Genomic DNA, 15,930 nt, shown 5'->3' on the forward strand with positions numbered 1-15,930 from the left:
ACATGTTCCACTTTGAGAACATCACTATGCAGGTTTCCATTGACCCAGGTTTATTCGACAACAGAAATGTCACAAAAAAACATTGCAAAATGTGTAATGGAAACAGCACATTTTCTAAAGATCTACAAATGATGATGGAAACAATGATGGAAACAATGTTTTTCAAATAAATGATGATTGCCGAATCATTTTAAAGGTATGCGGGGCACGTGATGCCAGACAAGTAACTATAAAGCTCCACTACACATTTAATTGCTAAATCAATTTCTTTACTATAAAAATGTTTCTTTGCAGGACAAGGATTATCCTTACTTTCAAGAAGGCCTGAATTGCTTCGACTTGCTTTTCTGGTTGGCTGAATGCAAGTTGCACTATCCAATTATTTCAGATCTACAGGAGTGCAAGTTTCACCATGGCACGGACCGTTGCAATACGTTGCCACATGATAATTATTACAATAATGCATATATTAGTCAATTCTGGCTTTTGCGGGCTACCTGACACATGAAACAGATAGGTGGGAGGCTATACAGGCTGTCGCCAGTTTATTCATGTGCAATTTGCCTAAATGGATCATGGAAACACTTCAACCACTTCATGGGGGGTGTGACGTCATTACGTCCAACTGTTTTTATCGACACAAGACAGTTCAATGGAAATGCACCGTAGCAGGCAGTTGATCTATTTTCTATGCAAACGTTCTAAATTTCGTCAAAAAATCACTGGACAAGTTCATGGAAACATAGCTACTGTCAATTCAATCCCGTTCTGGAGAGGACAGTGTTAAATGTCTTTGTTCCTCCGTAGGCCTTCTGGAACTGGGTGGAGAACTACCCTGATGAGTTTACCATGCTCTACCAGAGACCACAGACAGACATGGCAGGTCAGTATTCTCAATAGCCTTGTGTTAGACTGAAACAGAATGCAGATACTGTGTGAAATGTGAAATCTCAAAATGGACTCAAAGGGACTGTAGGGAACAGATAAGGACACTCAAGAAGTTAGGTGAGTTTAGGGCTATCTCACTCGTCTGTGTCTGTGTCTGTATGTCTTTCTGTCTGTCTGTGCATGCCATTTAGATGCTGCGGAGAGGCTGTTTGACCTGGTGGACAGCTTTGCTGAGAGTGCCAAGAGGAAGGCAGCGGTGTGGCCTCTACAGATCATCCTCCTCATCCTCTGTCCCGAGATCACACACATCATCTCCAGAGAGGTGGTGGAGGAGAGCAAGGCCAACAAGGTGAGATGAGAGAACACATACACACGCTGGGATGAAATAGGTAGTGTGACTGATAGTTACTTTCTCTCTCTTGCTACAGAAGCTATTCCTGGAGAGCTTGAGGAAGGCCCTAGCAGTCCAGGGGAGTAGCAAGCCACTAACAGAGAGTGCAGCTATCGCCTGTGTCAAACTGTGCAAGGCCTCCACCTACATCAACTGGGAGGACCACTCAGGCATCTTCCTCCTGGTGCAGTCCATCGTGGTGGACCTCAAGGTCAGAAAAACCAACCACTCTGTCGCCATCTGGGGGCTAGGGAATGCTACAGCAGTGGTTTCTGGGTTTTATGTTCGTCATTTCTGTCGTGGAGTAAAATTGACAATGTCCTTTCTTTATAGAACATTTCTATCTACAACGACCTGAACGGTAAACCCTGATTGATATGCCTACGGCTACCCCTTAGACCTTTGAAGTGCAACTTTTGTGCTAGTGCTACCGCTATGGAGCTATAACAATTTTGCTAATACCTATCCAATCCTCTCAGACCTAAACAAAGCCCCTTGCGGTAGGGTTAATTGTGAAATTGGTTGATTTGGAATATTGCAGACGGTGACATGCAGCCTCCTCCTCCTATCTATCCCATCAGGCCCTGCTCTTCAACCCCAACAAGCTCTTCTCTCGCGGGGCAGGCAGCCAGAACGCAGACGTGGACCTCATGATCGACTGCTTCGTCTCCTGTTTCCGTATCAACCCTCACAACAACCACCACTTTAAGGTCAGTCAGTCTGCTCAGCTCAGTGCATCAGTAGAGAAATGTGCAGAGCATGTCTGAATGATGCTTTACCTCCGTGTCAAAGCGGCCATTTTGACGAAACATTGTGTCTTTATTAATCTCCTCAGGTCTGTTTGGCCTCCTCCTCCCCCTCTACCTTTCACTTTGTCCTGGTCAACTCCCTGCACAGGATCATCACCAATGTAAGTGTGTACTGTCTCCTCTACTACTTACTACCAAGTTCAGTCTAAGTGCAATTGATAGGACAGTGTTGATCTCATTGGCCTTTCCCACAGCAGTACAATATTAATGATCTTCTCTTCTCTTCTATCCTCTTCCTCCTCCTCTCCTTTAGTCTGATCTGGACTGGTGGCCTAAGATTGATGCAGTGTACTGCTACTCTGGAGAGCTGCGACTAATGTTCTCAGACACTCTGAGCCGAGTGATGCAAGGCCTTCACACACACGCCCCGCTACGCATGACGCCGGTGAGAAAGGGACCAGACGAGCACATTCACGCTCACTGTCACACCAATCGTTTGAAACCCACATACCTTTTGTTTTCCTGTATAAGCCAACCTCTTAGGAAAATGATGTCTTAGTGACTCCTGACGTTACAACTTCTCTCTCTGACAGAGTCTGTCATTTAAAGAGAAGATGACCACCAGCCTTAAGTTCAAAGAGAAAACCACAGATCTGGACACACGCAGCTACAAGTGCCTCCTCCTCGCCCTGGTCAAACTCATCCACGCCGACCCCAAACTCATGCTGCACGTAAGTCTGACACCAACCACCACATACATACTGAGACAATGTCCCTAGGCTCTGTTTGACTAGTTACACACCCTCCACGCCCAATGTGCTGCTCTGGATCTCCTGAGCCTGCTTCCCCAGGTTCTACAACACACACACAATGTTACACTTGTGTGTATGTTTGTGTTTCCTCTCTGCCCCTGCATTCACCCATACATGCATGTTTAACATTGTGTGTGTGTGTTGTAGAACCCGGGGAAGCAGGCTCAGGAGATCCAGAGCAGCACAGCAGAGCTGATCGCAGGCCTGGTGCAGCTGGTGCCCTTGGTCAACACAGCCCAGCTCTCCCAGGAGGCCATGGAGGTCAGTTTACACTCCTTCTCTCTTTCTCTCTCTGACACTCACTCCATCCACTCTGCTTCTTTATTCTTTCCCATTCTGTCCATTTCAACTCTACTACCTAGCATTGAATTGTCTACTTCAAGTAAGGCACATTTCTCTCTGTCTCTGTCTCTCCCTGCCCAGGCGTTGCTGGTGCTGCACCTGCCTGAGACCATTGAGCTGTGGAACCCTGAGGCCCCCATTGAAACCTTCTGGGACATCAGGTACAAGGACATGGTTTAGTTCTGGGTGCTTTTCAGTCCAGAGATATTCCATGTAGACAGACACACTGGTCATGGATTCAGTAGTAGTCACAGTCTTTAGGGGCATGGATTCAGTAGTAGTCGCAGTCTTTAGGGACATGGATTCAGTAGTAGTCACAGTCTTTAGGGGCATGGATTCAGTAGTAGTCACTGTCTTTAGGGGCATGGATTCAGTAGTAGTCACAGTCTTTAGGGGCATGGATTCAGTAGTAGTCACTGTCTTTAGGGGCATGGATTCAGTAGTAGTCACTGTCTTTAGGGGCATGGATTCAGTAGTAGTCACAGTCTTTAGGGGCATGGATTCAGTAGTAGTCACTGTCTTTAGGGGCATGGATTCAGTAGTAGTCACAGTCTTTAGGGGCATGGATTCAGTAGCAGTCACAGTCTTTAGGGGCATGGATTCAGTAGTAGTCACTGTCTTTAGGGGCATGTGTTGAGATTCCATTGGGCTCTAACACCGGCCTATCCCATTGCAGCTCCCAGGTTCTCTTCCTGATCTGTAAGAAGCTGATTGGTCACCAGATGGTGAACAGTACAGAGGTGTTGAAGTGGCTGAGGGAGATCCTTATCTGCAGGAACAAGTTCCTCCTCAAGAACAAGGTGAGGTCAGGGACTCTAACCTCACATGAGATTAACCATTGAGGGCTAAAAAGCACTTTCAATGGAGAATCTCCATTAAACATTATTTTTAGTCTAGGACTAGGCTTAGGTCTGGAAAACCGTCCAGAGTGTTTTGCAGTTTCATGTATAAAAGTCAAATGCATGTGTTCGACATGTCTGAATGTGTTTTGGACATGTCTAACTCCTCTCTGCTCCTCCAGGAGGGTGTCACCCAGGGCAGTGGTATCCCCATCTGCAGACAGGCCCAGACCAAACTGGAGGTGTGTCTATACATGTTCCTGTGGAGCCCTGACGCCGAGGCCGTGCTGGTGGCCATGTCCTGCTTCAGACACCTGTGTGAGGAGGCTGACATCCGCTCTTCCGCTGACGAGGTGCCTGTCCAGACCATCCTGCCCAACTACGCCACCTTCACAGAGTTCGCCTCTGTCAGCAACATGATGGCCACCGGTCAGTAAAAACACGGTGTTTTGTAGACCACTTTAACGTGGTCTGAGAGTCACTATATAGGCCAAAGGTTTCAGAAAATGACTCCCACTACGTGTTCCACTATGTGTTTGGTAGGACGCTCCACCCTGCAGAAGAGAGTGATGGCCTTGTTGAGAAGGATAGAGCACCCCACTACAGGAAACACTGAGGTGTGAAAGAATAGAGAAACATTAAATACAGTTTATCCTTGCTTACATCCCTCTAGTATTTCTGACTTATCCCTTGGTGTTTCCATGTCTCACCCCAGGCATGGGAGGACACGCATGCAAAATGGGAGCAGGACACCAAACAGATTCTAAACTTCCCCAAAAACAAGGTGGAGGATGGTCAGGTAAGAGCACTTCAATTTTAGGATTTAGTAGTGTTTCACCGTTAACAAAAAAAACACAGGGAAACACTGCTCCAAACTCTCTCTCTCTGTCTTCCCCTGCAGGAGTGGATCAACATGACAGGCTTCCTGTGTGCTCTGGGCGGGGTGTGTCTGTCTCAGCGCAGCAAGCCCTGCGGCCCTGCCACCTACAGCCCCCCCATGGGCCCCATGAGTGAACGCAAGTACTCCATGGTCTCTGTGGGCTCCTGTGAGGTCTCCAACGCTGCAGCTGGAGCCTCAGCCACCTGCTCCTCCTCCTCTGAGACCCCCCTGGGCAGGTTCCTGGACCGCCTGCTGGCCCTGCTGGTGTGTGGTCATGAGAGGGTGGGTCTGCACGTCCGCACCAACGTCAAGGAGCTGCTGGGCCTGGAGCTCAGCCCGGTCCTCTACCACATGCTCTTCAACAAGCTCAGGAACAGCATTGGACGCTTCTTCGACACACAGGGGCCGGTGAGTGGATGGGCTGGGGAGGAGGATGGGGCACGTTAACCAATGAGTTTAATTGTATTAGCATAGAAAATCATTCTGGGAAGTTTTACAAAGGGATGGTGACTTTTGCTGATTGCAGCACCCTGCCTGAACTAATGTCAAATTTGATTAGTTCATTATAAAACATTGATCCGTTGACATTAGCAGGAATGTAGTTAAGACTGATTTCATTGATTTGTCTCTGTACTATTGCAGGTCCCCATCAATGACACTAACACCCAGTTTGTGGAGCAGACCATCGCCATCATGAAGAACCTACTGGACAACCATGCTGAGGGCAGCTCAGAGCACCTGGGACAGGCCAGCATAGAGACCATGATGCTCAACCTGGTCAGGTGAGAGACACACTCACTCACTCACTCACTCTCTCGGCTTATGAAATGCCTAATCAGTTGTCCATCTTCAGGACCTTATTCAGTCTTATTTCACCCCCCAGGTACGTGCGTATCCTAGGCAACACGTTGCATGCCATCCAGATGAAGACCAAGCTGTGCCAGCTGGTGGAGGTGATGATGGAGAGACGAGACGACCTGTCCTTCTGCCAGGAGATGAAGTTCAGGTGAGACAGAGACAGCACCCCCTCTTGGACAGACCTAAACACTAGCCAAACTAGCTAAACGCTACTTAAATTGTTAGTCAGCAGTTCAAACCAAAAAGTGTCTCCCCGCCCCTGTTTTGGTAAAAAGCTGAGGGATGGGGCTGGAGAAATATAACCGCTCTCATATTCATTGACAGAGCTATGGACTGACCATCCCTGATATAAAAATTATAGTTTTAGCCATGTTATGAGGCCGTATAGTGTTTGTTTACATTTACTTTGTTTACAAACATTGGAGTAAAACAAGCTTCTATTTTGGGTTCTGATGGGGTACAACAGTTGAACTAAGCTCATGAGGCATTTATAAGTTATATTCTTCAAGAATCAATGTGTACATATCATTCATAAGGTCAAAAATGGCTGTAGCAAATGCTGATTGCACCTTTAAACGCTACCGATATGAACCCCTTTTTGGGGGGGGGTTTACGATCTTTGTTAATTCAACCCCTCACCACGTCTCTTCCAGGAACAAGATGGTGGAGTACCTGACAGACTGGGTGATGGGCACCTCCAACCAGGCTGCTGATGACGATATCAAGTGTCTGACCAGAGACCTGGACCAGGCCAGTATGGAGGCGGTGGTGTCTCTGTTAGCTGGCCTGCCTCTACAGCCAGAGGAGGGAGACGGGGTGGAACTGATGGAGGCCAAGTCACAGCTCTTCCTCAAGTAACTACAACATGGTTTCCTCATTTAGCTGACACTCTTATCCAGAGCGACTTAGTTAGCTGTTGCTGCTCTTCGACTTTCTGTTTACTGTGCATGCTGTAACATTTCCACACACAGAAAACCAATATCTGTGTTTTCTGTATAGTAGTAAAGGAATACATTAACTTAAATGTGCACATAATTTGAATCCAAACTGCCTGTTAAGTGTTCTGAACCCTGCTTTACCCCCTGTACCCAGGTACTTTACCCTGTTCATGAACCTGCTGAATGACTGCAGTGAGGTGGAGGATGATGGCCAACCGGTGGTTGGGAGGAAGAGGGGCATGTCTCGACGCTTGGCCTCCCTCAGACACTGTACTGTCCTGGCCATGTCCAACCTCCTCAACGCCAACGTGGACAGCGGACTCATGCACTCTATCGGTGATCTACTGTAGCAGTAGTGATTCTCAACCTTTTATAGTGCCAGGAAGGCTATAACATTAGTCCTTCCATCTGCTAAGGACCATAGCTTCCAAAATGAACAATCAAACCTCAGTTAAAATGTCCCTTTATCCTCTGCCACCCTTCATCTTTCTCTTGCGCCCTTTCCCTCTGTCTCTCTCGCTCTCTCCTCCCCCCTCCATCCATCCTTCTCCAGGTCTGGGCTACCATAAGGACCTGCAGACGCGGGCCACCTTCATGGAGGTTCTGACTAAGATCCTTCAGCAGGGGACAGAGTTTGACACGCTGGCAGAGACAGTGCTGGCTGACCGCTTCGAGAGGCTGGTGGAGCTGGTCACCATGATGGGAGACCAGGGAGAGCTGCCCATCGCCATGGCACTGGCCAATGTGGTGCCAGGATCCCAATGGGTATGTACGAAACACAGCCCTAGGTCATTTTTGGCTAGTCTTGGGGTGACCAACCTTCACATTGAAAAGCACTACAATAACACACCTGTTTCTGCTAATCAAGGTGCTGATTTATTAGTATAATCAGACATGTTACTGCATGGCTGTAGCTCCCCAGGAAAAGGGTTGGCCACCACAGTGCTAGTATGAGAATGTGAGGCAGTAGTTATAGAAAGTGGTTGAAACATGTTTGTGTATTTTAGTTTTTGTGTGTGTTTGTCCTTCAGGATGAGCTGGCCCGTGTGTTGGTGACGCTGTTCGACTCTCGCCACCTGCTGTATCAGCTGCTGTGGAACATGTTCTCCAAAGAGGTGGAGCTGGCTGACTCCATGCAGACTCTGTTCAGAGGCAACAGCCTGGCCAGTAAAATCATGACCTTCTGTTTCAAGGTAAAACCACATTTCTCTTCCATACAGACAATTTTAAATGGTAGAACCTGAAGCACTCACACCAAGCCTGAAAATGTAAATGCATTTTAACGTTGAAATTCTTTGTGTCAGGTGTACGGGGCGGCGTACCTACAGAAGCTACTGCAGCCTCTACTTAAAGGGGTCGTCACCACCCCAGAGTGGCACAACATCAGCTTTGAGGTGGACCCAACCAGGTAGGAACAGTCACCGGAAGCATTCCACCAGTCAGTTTGACTGTGGTAGCCTGGTGTGGTGGTAAGGGATAGCGCATCGATTTGAGCAATTATGCTGGGTAACCTTATTAAATGGAAGTTACCAAAGCAATTCTGACTTTTTATTTCAATCATGAATGACAGTTGTTGGACTCTCTCTATCCTCTCTCACTTCCCCCCCTCCGTCTCCTCTCTTTTTGTCCCCTACCTCCCTTCCTGCCACCCTTTCTGTAGACTAGAACAGTCGGAGAACCTTGAGGAGAACCAGCGGAACCTTCTCCAGATCACAGACCGGTTCTTCCTGGCCATTATCAACTCCTCCAGCGAGTTCCCTCCACAGCTACGCAGTGTGTGTCACTGTCTCTACCAGGTAGGGTCATATTCCACCCCTGGCCTCACGCAGCTCTCTGGGTGGGTGGTGTGTGCTGCTGTCACCTACACCCTCTCAAGCCACTGGCTTCCTTCTTCCACACTGTGCCAATAATGGCACTAGGCCACAGCTCTCACTCTCTCTAATACACACACACTGGCACAACCTTCTTACTTTCCTCAGACTTTCCACTAACATTGCCGCTATACGTACTCTGCCCTCTCTTACATGCTCGCTCTTCATGTACTGTGACAAAACAGATAGAGGGCTGTCCCTTCAACGGTGGTAGTTTGAAAAGGGGGAACATATGTAGCTGAATTAACTGGCTACAGCAACATCAAGACACCACAAAGCAGCTAGTGTGTCCCTACTCGCAGTCACCCAACCTCTTACACACAGCCACACCTCCGTCTCTATTAAACCTAACTTTTCCATGAAAGAACACCTCTGTATTGGCACACACACACCCCTAGCCTATTTCCTGCTGTTTCCATCTGCATGTCTGATGAGCCGACACCGCTGCCCTGCTGCTCTCTGCTTCCACCAACACTGACTTTCTCCCTACACTGACTTAAAGCAACACATCAGCTGTTTCGATATCTCAATGAGATGAACGCAGGGCGCTTTGGAACCACTAATGTTATTTTGTGGGACACAACACCAAAATCTCACAGAACGTGAAGCTTATACATATCGATCTCCCTTCGCTCGATACACTCCCATACTACTACCATTGTGCTAAAATCTGCCTGTAAAAATCATGCACCTGCACACACACACACACACACACGCTATGCTGTTCAGTAGTAGGGCTGTGCCGGCGGATGCTCTTGTGTAGCTTCTGTGTGTGTGTGTGGCCGGTGCTGTGACCTGTTTGTGCTCATCTCTGTTCTGTAGGCTACTTGCCACTCTCTACTGACTAAAGCCACAGTTAAAGACAGAAAGGAAAACAAAAAAGCAGTAAGTTCAGCGAACTTTTTCCTCAGCCACTTTATTTTAAAAAGCAAAAATGACTTTTTGTTGCATTTTTTAAAATATGATTTATTTGTATGGTTCAAGTCTGTGTACAGCCTTCTCTTAAAATCATTGTACTAATACAGGCGCCAACTTAGTTGCTTCCATTTTCTATTAACAACTCCAAGAAACCAGTGCGTTCCGTTACACCAGGGATGTCAACCTTGTTCCACGGAGGGCCTAGGGTCTGCAGGTTTTAGTTTTTTCCTTTCAATTAAGACCTAGACAACCAGGTGAGGGGAGTTCTTTACTAATTAGTGATCTTAATTCGTCGATCAATTACAAGGGAGGATCGAAAACCCGCAAACACTCGGCCCTCAGTGGAATGATTTTGACACGTGCGTTAGTCGTTCTTTCTTTCTGTGCTCCAGACAGATGGGATTGGAATGGGTGGAACAGTGTTTGTCGGAATGTTTCTAGAGGCTGAATTTGGCTGCAGTGGACATTAACAGATCCCCAGGGTGACAGTTTTCTATGGTGCACTTCTTTCTGTGTTGCTGCAGTGCATATGGAATGTAGGCAGTAGTAAAGTATTTGTACCAACAATATTATAATATGTTGTAGAACTATAAAGGTTTTTAAGTGGCTTTGCAGAGACATAGTTAGCTTGCTGGGAAATGTTGGTTGCCGGGGTCTCTTGTCTCTCTCTCTCCCCTCCCTCATCGCCCCTCCTGTCGCTTTCTGTAGTATACAGAGTAACAGACTGCAGAATGCCATTTTGCTTATTGATTGCAGTGGTATTATTGTCCATTGTATTTGGGCCATATATAGGGCATATTTGAAATTGGTTTATTGCACTTGCACCAATGATTTGAATCTATAGGCCTAGGTGAAGTGAGGATTGTCAGATGTTTTTTTAGGCTGGTGAAATTCAACGTAATTTGTCACCCCTTATTTTTTTCTGTCATTGTGCTTTAAAGTGGAACTGACAGCATTTTAACTACTTTGCAGATATGAAACAGAAAGATAATCATATCAGTCAAAAATATCTAAATCGCAGTTTATGCTACAAAACCAACTTTAGAAAAGGTTTTAAAAATAGTTAATTTTTTACTCAAAATTCCATGACGTACAGTAAGGCATAGTTGGCAGAATAGATGGATGCAATTCAATGCATGATTCATATATACACTGAACAAAAATATAATACACCATGTAAAGTGTTGGTCCCATGTTTCATGAGCTGAAATAAAATATCCTAGAAATGTTCCATACGCACAAAAAGCTTCTTTCTCTCAGATTTTGTGCACACATTTGTTTACATTCCTGTTAGTGAGCATTTTATCCATTGTCAAGATAATCTATCCACCTGACAGGTGTGGCATATCAAGAAGCTGATTAAATAGCATGATCATTACACAGATGCACCTTGTGCTAGGGACAATAGAAGGTCACTCTAAAATGTGCAGATTTGTCACACAACACAATGCCACATATGTCTCAAGTTTTGAGGGAGTGTGCAATTAGCATGCTGACTGCAGGAATGTCCACCAGAGCTGTTATAATTAAATGTTCATTTCTCTACCATAAACTGCCTCCAAGGTCGTTTTAGAGAATTTGGCACAGTGTAACTAAGGCTGGGAATGTCAATGCAACCAAACTAGCAAGGGCAATGACAGGGCTAAAAGGCTAGCGTACATGTGTCAAACTCAATAGGACACACAAGCGAGTATAAATGAGTCAACAGCCTACTTTATGAAATTACAGCCTGATGCGCTCGCATTGGTGAATTCAACTTCAGTTGCGCTGCTTTCGTCTGTCCGGTTTACAGCGTGCAGCGGAGGGAAAGTGTACAGACACATGCCACAGTCCTAGCTAGGCTACTAAAATGTTCCAGTCTGGCTTCGGTTTTTAATAAATAACCAAAAAACAAAACCTGCAACAAAACACCAGGCAAAAGAGAAACATGTAGGCCTATTACAGCAACATTTGAGTAGTAGCCTAGGCGGCTGGCTACTCAACTACAATACATTTTGAGTGCACCATACAGCATTGCTGAATTCAACCGCAGCGGTGATCAGTCCAGTGCAAGAAAAAATGTTTAAACATTACAACGACCAATAGCTACGTTTTTGTTATTTGGAGTTATTAAATAATTTTTGATTAGGGTCACAGCATATTATGCACATCTGCAAGCACAGCAGCAAAGGCTGGACAAATATGATGTATCTCTTTTGTTTTAATATGTTAATTCCATATACAGCATCCTATGTATATAAGTGGACATTATAAAGGGACATATTTTTTCTAAGAAAACAATGACAGTTGCACGTTTTTTTGTAAAAACAAATGGCTATGTCTGGCCTGCGATTATTATTTTTCCGATATGGCCTTTGCGCTGATTGAGTTTAACCCCCCTGGGCTAGCGTACCTATTTATATAGCTAGCTATTTACTTAGCAAGCTAAAAACGCTGAGCATAACGTTAGCTAGCTAGGTAGCTAGCTAGCTGCTGGGAGGATGTCATGTCATTGGAAGAGTGGGTGAGTGACCGACTTTCCACTCATATCATTTTTCGATGGCTACAGCTAGAGATGCAGGTGTCAATAAATGTGAATCGCTTTGCTAGCTTTGGCATCGATCAAATGGGCGGGCAGGCAAGTTCCCATTGAGTTGTCAAAACGTAGGTTGGGACAAAAATGCTTTGGCAGGCAAGCTGCAGAAGGACGAGCAGGCTACTATTCCCCATCGTTTATCAGTGCAATTTTGACGGCCAACTAGCTGAAAGTTTGTTCACTCGTCAGATTTGAGCTCATCTCACTCTGGCTACCATTAGCTGTTGATCTTGTTGTTGATGTGCATAGGCACTGAGGGAGAGAGGGCCTACCTTTTTCATGGTTGTTTGATCAATAGGACTAAGTTCCCAAATGTAAGAGGATCCCGTGGTATTTACATATTTGTAGAAATCCATTCAGGTGTATTTTGTGGCTTTTGGCGAATGCACTCTAATAATCTCAAGTCGTGCTGTTGCTACTGCCTGTAAACACAGTCCAGTTCAAAGTTAGTGATTGCAGGCCCATGTGGCAAATGGCTTATTTGCATATACATTTACGTTTACGTCATTTAGCAGACGCTCTTATCCAGAGCGACTTACAGTTAGTGCATACATTATTATTTTCATACTGGCCCCCCGTGGGAATCGAACCCACAACCCTGGCGTTGCAAACGCCATGCTCTATCAACTGAGCTACCTCCCTGCCTGCCATTCCCTCCCCTACCCTGGACGACGCTGGGCCAATTGTGCGCCGCCACATTGGTCTCCCGGTTGCGGCCGGCTACAGCAGAGCCTGGATTCGAACCAGGATCTCTAGTGGCACAGCTAGCACTGCGATGCAGTGCCTTAGACCACTGCGCCTACTGTAGCTCTAATTGGCTATGGCGCACCGGTCTGCCTAGACACCAGTCTTGGACAAGACGGAAATATATTTGTTTTTATTTACTGCAGTGCCTATTAATTGTCCAACAGCAGGGATGCTTTCCCACTCTATATTGCTATAGAATTTTCACAAACGCCTTACTATACGTCATTCCCAAACATTCTATGAATTTATGAAAATGTGAAAATTACCATACTTAAGTGCTTGCTTGTCAGAAAATGTAAAACATAATAATAATTATCATATTCTTCCTGGGGGTGTAAATGAACAGATTTTAATAATAATTTATGTTGCTAAAATGCTGTCAGTTCCACAAAAAACAAGCTCTTGTCCTCTCCTGCTGGCATTTAGTTTGTTTCTTTTTCAAAGGCTTAATTTTCCTCTAAGCTTTAATTTAAAATGTCTTCTCTTAGCTACGGAAGTCCAGAAAGGAGGACGTGAATAAAAATAATTCCCTTGTTATGTCGATCACAACTTATTTATCTCATGATCACTACATAACAAAAGTGGTTTTGTTGAGATTACGAGATAATCAAAAATACCATGCATTGTCCATGAATTTGTTCAGATGCACAATAAGCACGTCATCAAGGAGCCCTGTGGCTGTGTTGATCACAAATGCCTTGTGGGGCATTTAAGCCCTGAACGATGCCTGACAGGCAGCACTGTCTCCCAGGCTGTGCGCCACCCCCAAGGCCTTAAATGCTCCACGATGGCTTAGCTCCTGCACAAGCTCTTAGCTCAAGGTAAGGGACATTTTAGCTTGCTAACATTCTAATTTATAAACTGATAATGATCTCCAAACACAAATTAAAGCATGATGTTAACATAATATGTATTATCCCTTAGTGTAGCAATCAATAAAAACGTATGTGCTGATCCACCGTGGGCTCTGCTGCCTCAGCCACACAGTCAATCTATCATCAATACGTCCACTCCTTTTTAACAACTTTTATGTCGTGATCATGAGAAAATTATCTTGTGATCTCGACAAAACAACTTTTATGTAGTGATCAGTAGATAAATAAGTTGTGATCTCGACATAATGAGGGATTTTTATTTTATTCATACAGTGCATTCGGAAAGTATTCAGACCCCTTGACTTTTTCCACATTTTGTTATGTTACAGCCTTATTCTAAAATGGATTAAATTACAAATGTTCCTTATTCATCTACACACAATACCCCGGAATGACAAAGCAAAAACAGGTTTTTAGAAATCTTTGCAAAATGTATTAAAAATAAAAAACGAATATACATTTTACATAAGTATTCAGATACTCAGTACTTTGTTGAAGCACCTTTGGCAGCGATTACAGCCTTGAGTCTTCTTGGGTATGACGCTACAAGCTTGGCACACCTGTATTTGGGGAGTTTCTCCCATTCTTCTCTGCAGATCCTCTCAAGCTCTGTCAGGTTGGATGGGGAGCGTCGCTGCACAGCTATTTTCAGGTCTCTCCAGAGATGTTAGATCGCGTTCATGTCCGGGCTCTGCTTGGGCCACTCAAGGACATTGAGACTTGTCCTGAAGCCACTCCTGCGTTGTCTTTGCTGTGTGCTTAGGGTCGTTGTCCTGTTGGAAGGTAAACCTTCGCCCAAGTCTGAGGTCCTGAGCGCTCTGGAGCAGGTTTTCATCAAGGATCTCTCTGTACTTTGCTCCGTTCATCTTTCCCTCGATCCTGACTAGGCTCGCAGTCCCTGCCGCTGAAAAACATCCCCACAGCATGATGCTGCCACCACCGTGCTTCACCATAGGGATGGTGCCAGGTTTCCTCCAGACGTGACGCTTGGCATTCAGGCCAAAGAGTTCAATCTTGGTTTCTTCAGACCAGAGAATCTTGTTTCTCATGGTCTGAGAGTCCTTTAGGTGCTTTTTGGCAAATTCCAAGCGGGCTGTCATGTGCCTTTTACTGAGGAGTGGCTTCCGTCTGGCCACTCTACCATAAAGGCCTGATTGGTGGAGTGCTGCGGAGATGGTTGTCCTTCTTTAAGGTTCTCCCATCTCCACAGAGAAACTCTGGAGATCTGTCAGAGTGACCATCGGGTTCTTGGTCACCTCCCTGACCAAGGTCCTTCTCCCCCGATTGCTCAGTTTGGCTGTGTGGCCAGCTCTAGGAAGAGTCTTGGTGGTTCCAAAGTTCTTCCATTTAAGAATGATGGAGGCCACTGTGTTCTTGGGGACCTTCAATGCTGCAGAAATGTTTTTGGTACCCTTCCCCAGATCTGTGCCTTAACGCAATCCTGTCTCGGAGCTCTACGTACAATTCCTTCGACCTCATAGCTTGATTTTTGCTCTGACAGGCACTGTCAACTGTGGGACCTAATATAGACAGGTGTGTGCCTTTCCAAATCATGTCCAATCAATAGATTTTACCACAGGTGGACTCCAGTCAAGTTGTAGACACATCTCAAGGATGATCAATGGAAACAGGATGCACCTGAACTCAATTTCGAGTCTCATAGCAAAGGGTCTGAATACCTATGTAAATAAGGTTATATATATATATATATATATGGCCTGATTTATAAAGGCATCCTGGATGAGAAGCCCCCACCCAGGATAGAGAGAGGCCTGAAGCTGATGTCCAAGGTAAGGTTAAATATATATATATATATATATATATATATATGTATATATATGTATGTGTGAGGGAGGGAAAAAAGTATTTGATTCCCTGCTGATTTTGTGCGTTTGCCCACTGACAAAGACATGATCAGTCTATAATTTTAATGGTAGGTTTATTTGAACAGTGAGAGACAGAATAACAACAACAAAATTCCAGAAAAACGCATGTCAAAAATGTTATAAATTGATTTGCATTTTAATGAGGGAAATAAGTATTTGACTCCTCTGCAAAACATGACTTAGTACATGGTGGCAAAACCCTTGTTGGCAATCACAGAGGTCAGACATTTCTTGTAGTTGGCCACCAGGTTTGCACACATCTCAGGAGGGATTCTGTCCCACTCCTCTTTGCAGATCTTCTCCAAGTCATTAAGGTTTCGAGGCTGACGTTTGGCAACTCGAACCTTCAGCTCCCTCCACA

General features: G+C 45.3%; 1 protein-coding gene across 1 annotated transcript in view; it reads left to right on the forward strand.

Annotated features, from left to right (window-relative positions):
* Positions 1 to 15,930, forward strand: part of LOC121567742 (neurofibromin-like) — a 97,331-nt gene that overhangs the window by 22,460 nt on the left and 58,941 nt on the right. The window contains exons 7-29 of the mRNA XM_045218749.1: positions 808 to 883; positions 1,080 to 1,237; positions 1,317 to 1,490; positions 1,861 to 1,989; positions 2,115 to 2,189; positions 2,342 to 2,473; positions 2,622 to 2,759; positions 2,988 to 3,101; positions 3,264 to 3,343; positions 3,859 to 3,982; positions 4,204 to 4,450; positions 4,565 to 4,638; positions 4,737 to 4,820; positions 4,923 to 5,309; positions 5,544 to 5,683; positions 5,785 to 5,907; positions 6,413 to 6,613; positions 6,852 to 7,033; positions 7,251 to 7,462; positions 7,729 to 7,890; positions 8,002 to 8,105; positions 8,358 to 8,493; positions 9,391 to 9,453. Of these exons, the coding sequence (XP_045074684.1) occupies positions 808 to 883; positions 1,080 to 1,237; positions 1,317 to 1,490; positions 1,861 to 1,989; positions 2,115 to 2,189; positions 2,342 to 2,473; positions 2,622 to 2,759; positions 2,988 to 3,101; positions 3,264 to 3,343; positions 3,859 to 3,982; positions 4,204 to 4,450; positions 4,565 to 4,638; positions 4,737 to 4,820; positions 4,923 to 5,309; positions 5,544 to 5,683; positions 5,785 to 5,907; positions 6,413 to 6,613; positions 6,852 to 7,033; positions 7,251 to 7,462; positions 7,729 to 7,890; positions 8,002 to 8,105; positions 8,358 to 8,493; positions 9,391 to 9,453 (3,315 nt within the window). The remainder of the gene's footprint in view (positions 1 to 807; positions 884 to 1,079; positions 1,238 to 1,316; positions 1,491 to 1,860; positions 1,990 to 2,114; positions 2,190 to 2,341; positions 2,474 to 2,621; positions 2,760 to 2,987; positions 3,102 to 3,263; positions 3,344 to 3,858; positions 3,983 to 4,203; positions 4,451 to 4,564; positions 4,639 to 4,736; positions 4,821 to 4,922; positions 5,310 to 5,543; positions 5,684 to 5,784; positions 5,908 to 6,412; positions 6,614 to 6,851; positions 7,034 to 7,250; positions 7,463 to 7,728; positions 7,891 to 8,001; positions 8,106 to 8,357; positions 8,494 to 9,390; positions 9,454 to 15,930) is intronic.

Source organism: Coregonus clupeaformis, chromosome 6 (assembly GCF_020615455.1).
Source record: "Coregonus clupeaformis isolate EN_2021a chromosome 6, ASM2061545v1, whole genome shotgun sequence".
NCBI lineage: Eukaryota > Metazoa > Chordata > Actinopteri > Salmoniformes > Salmonidae > Coregonus > Coregonus clupeaformis.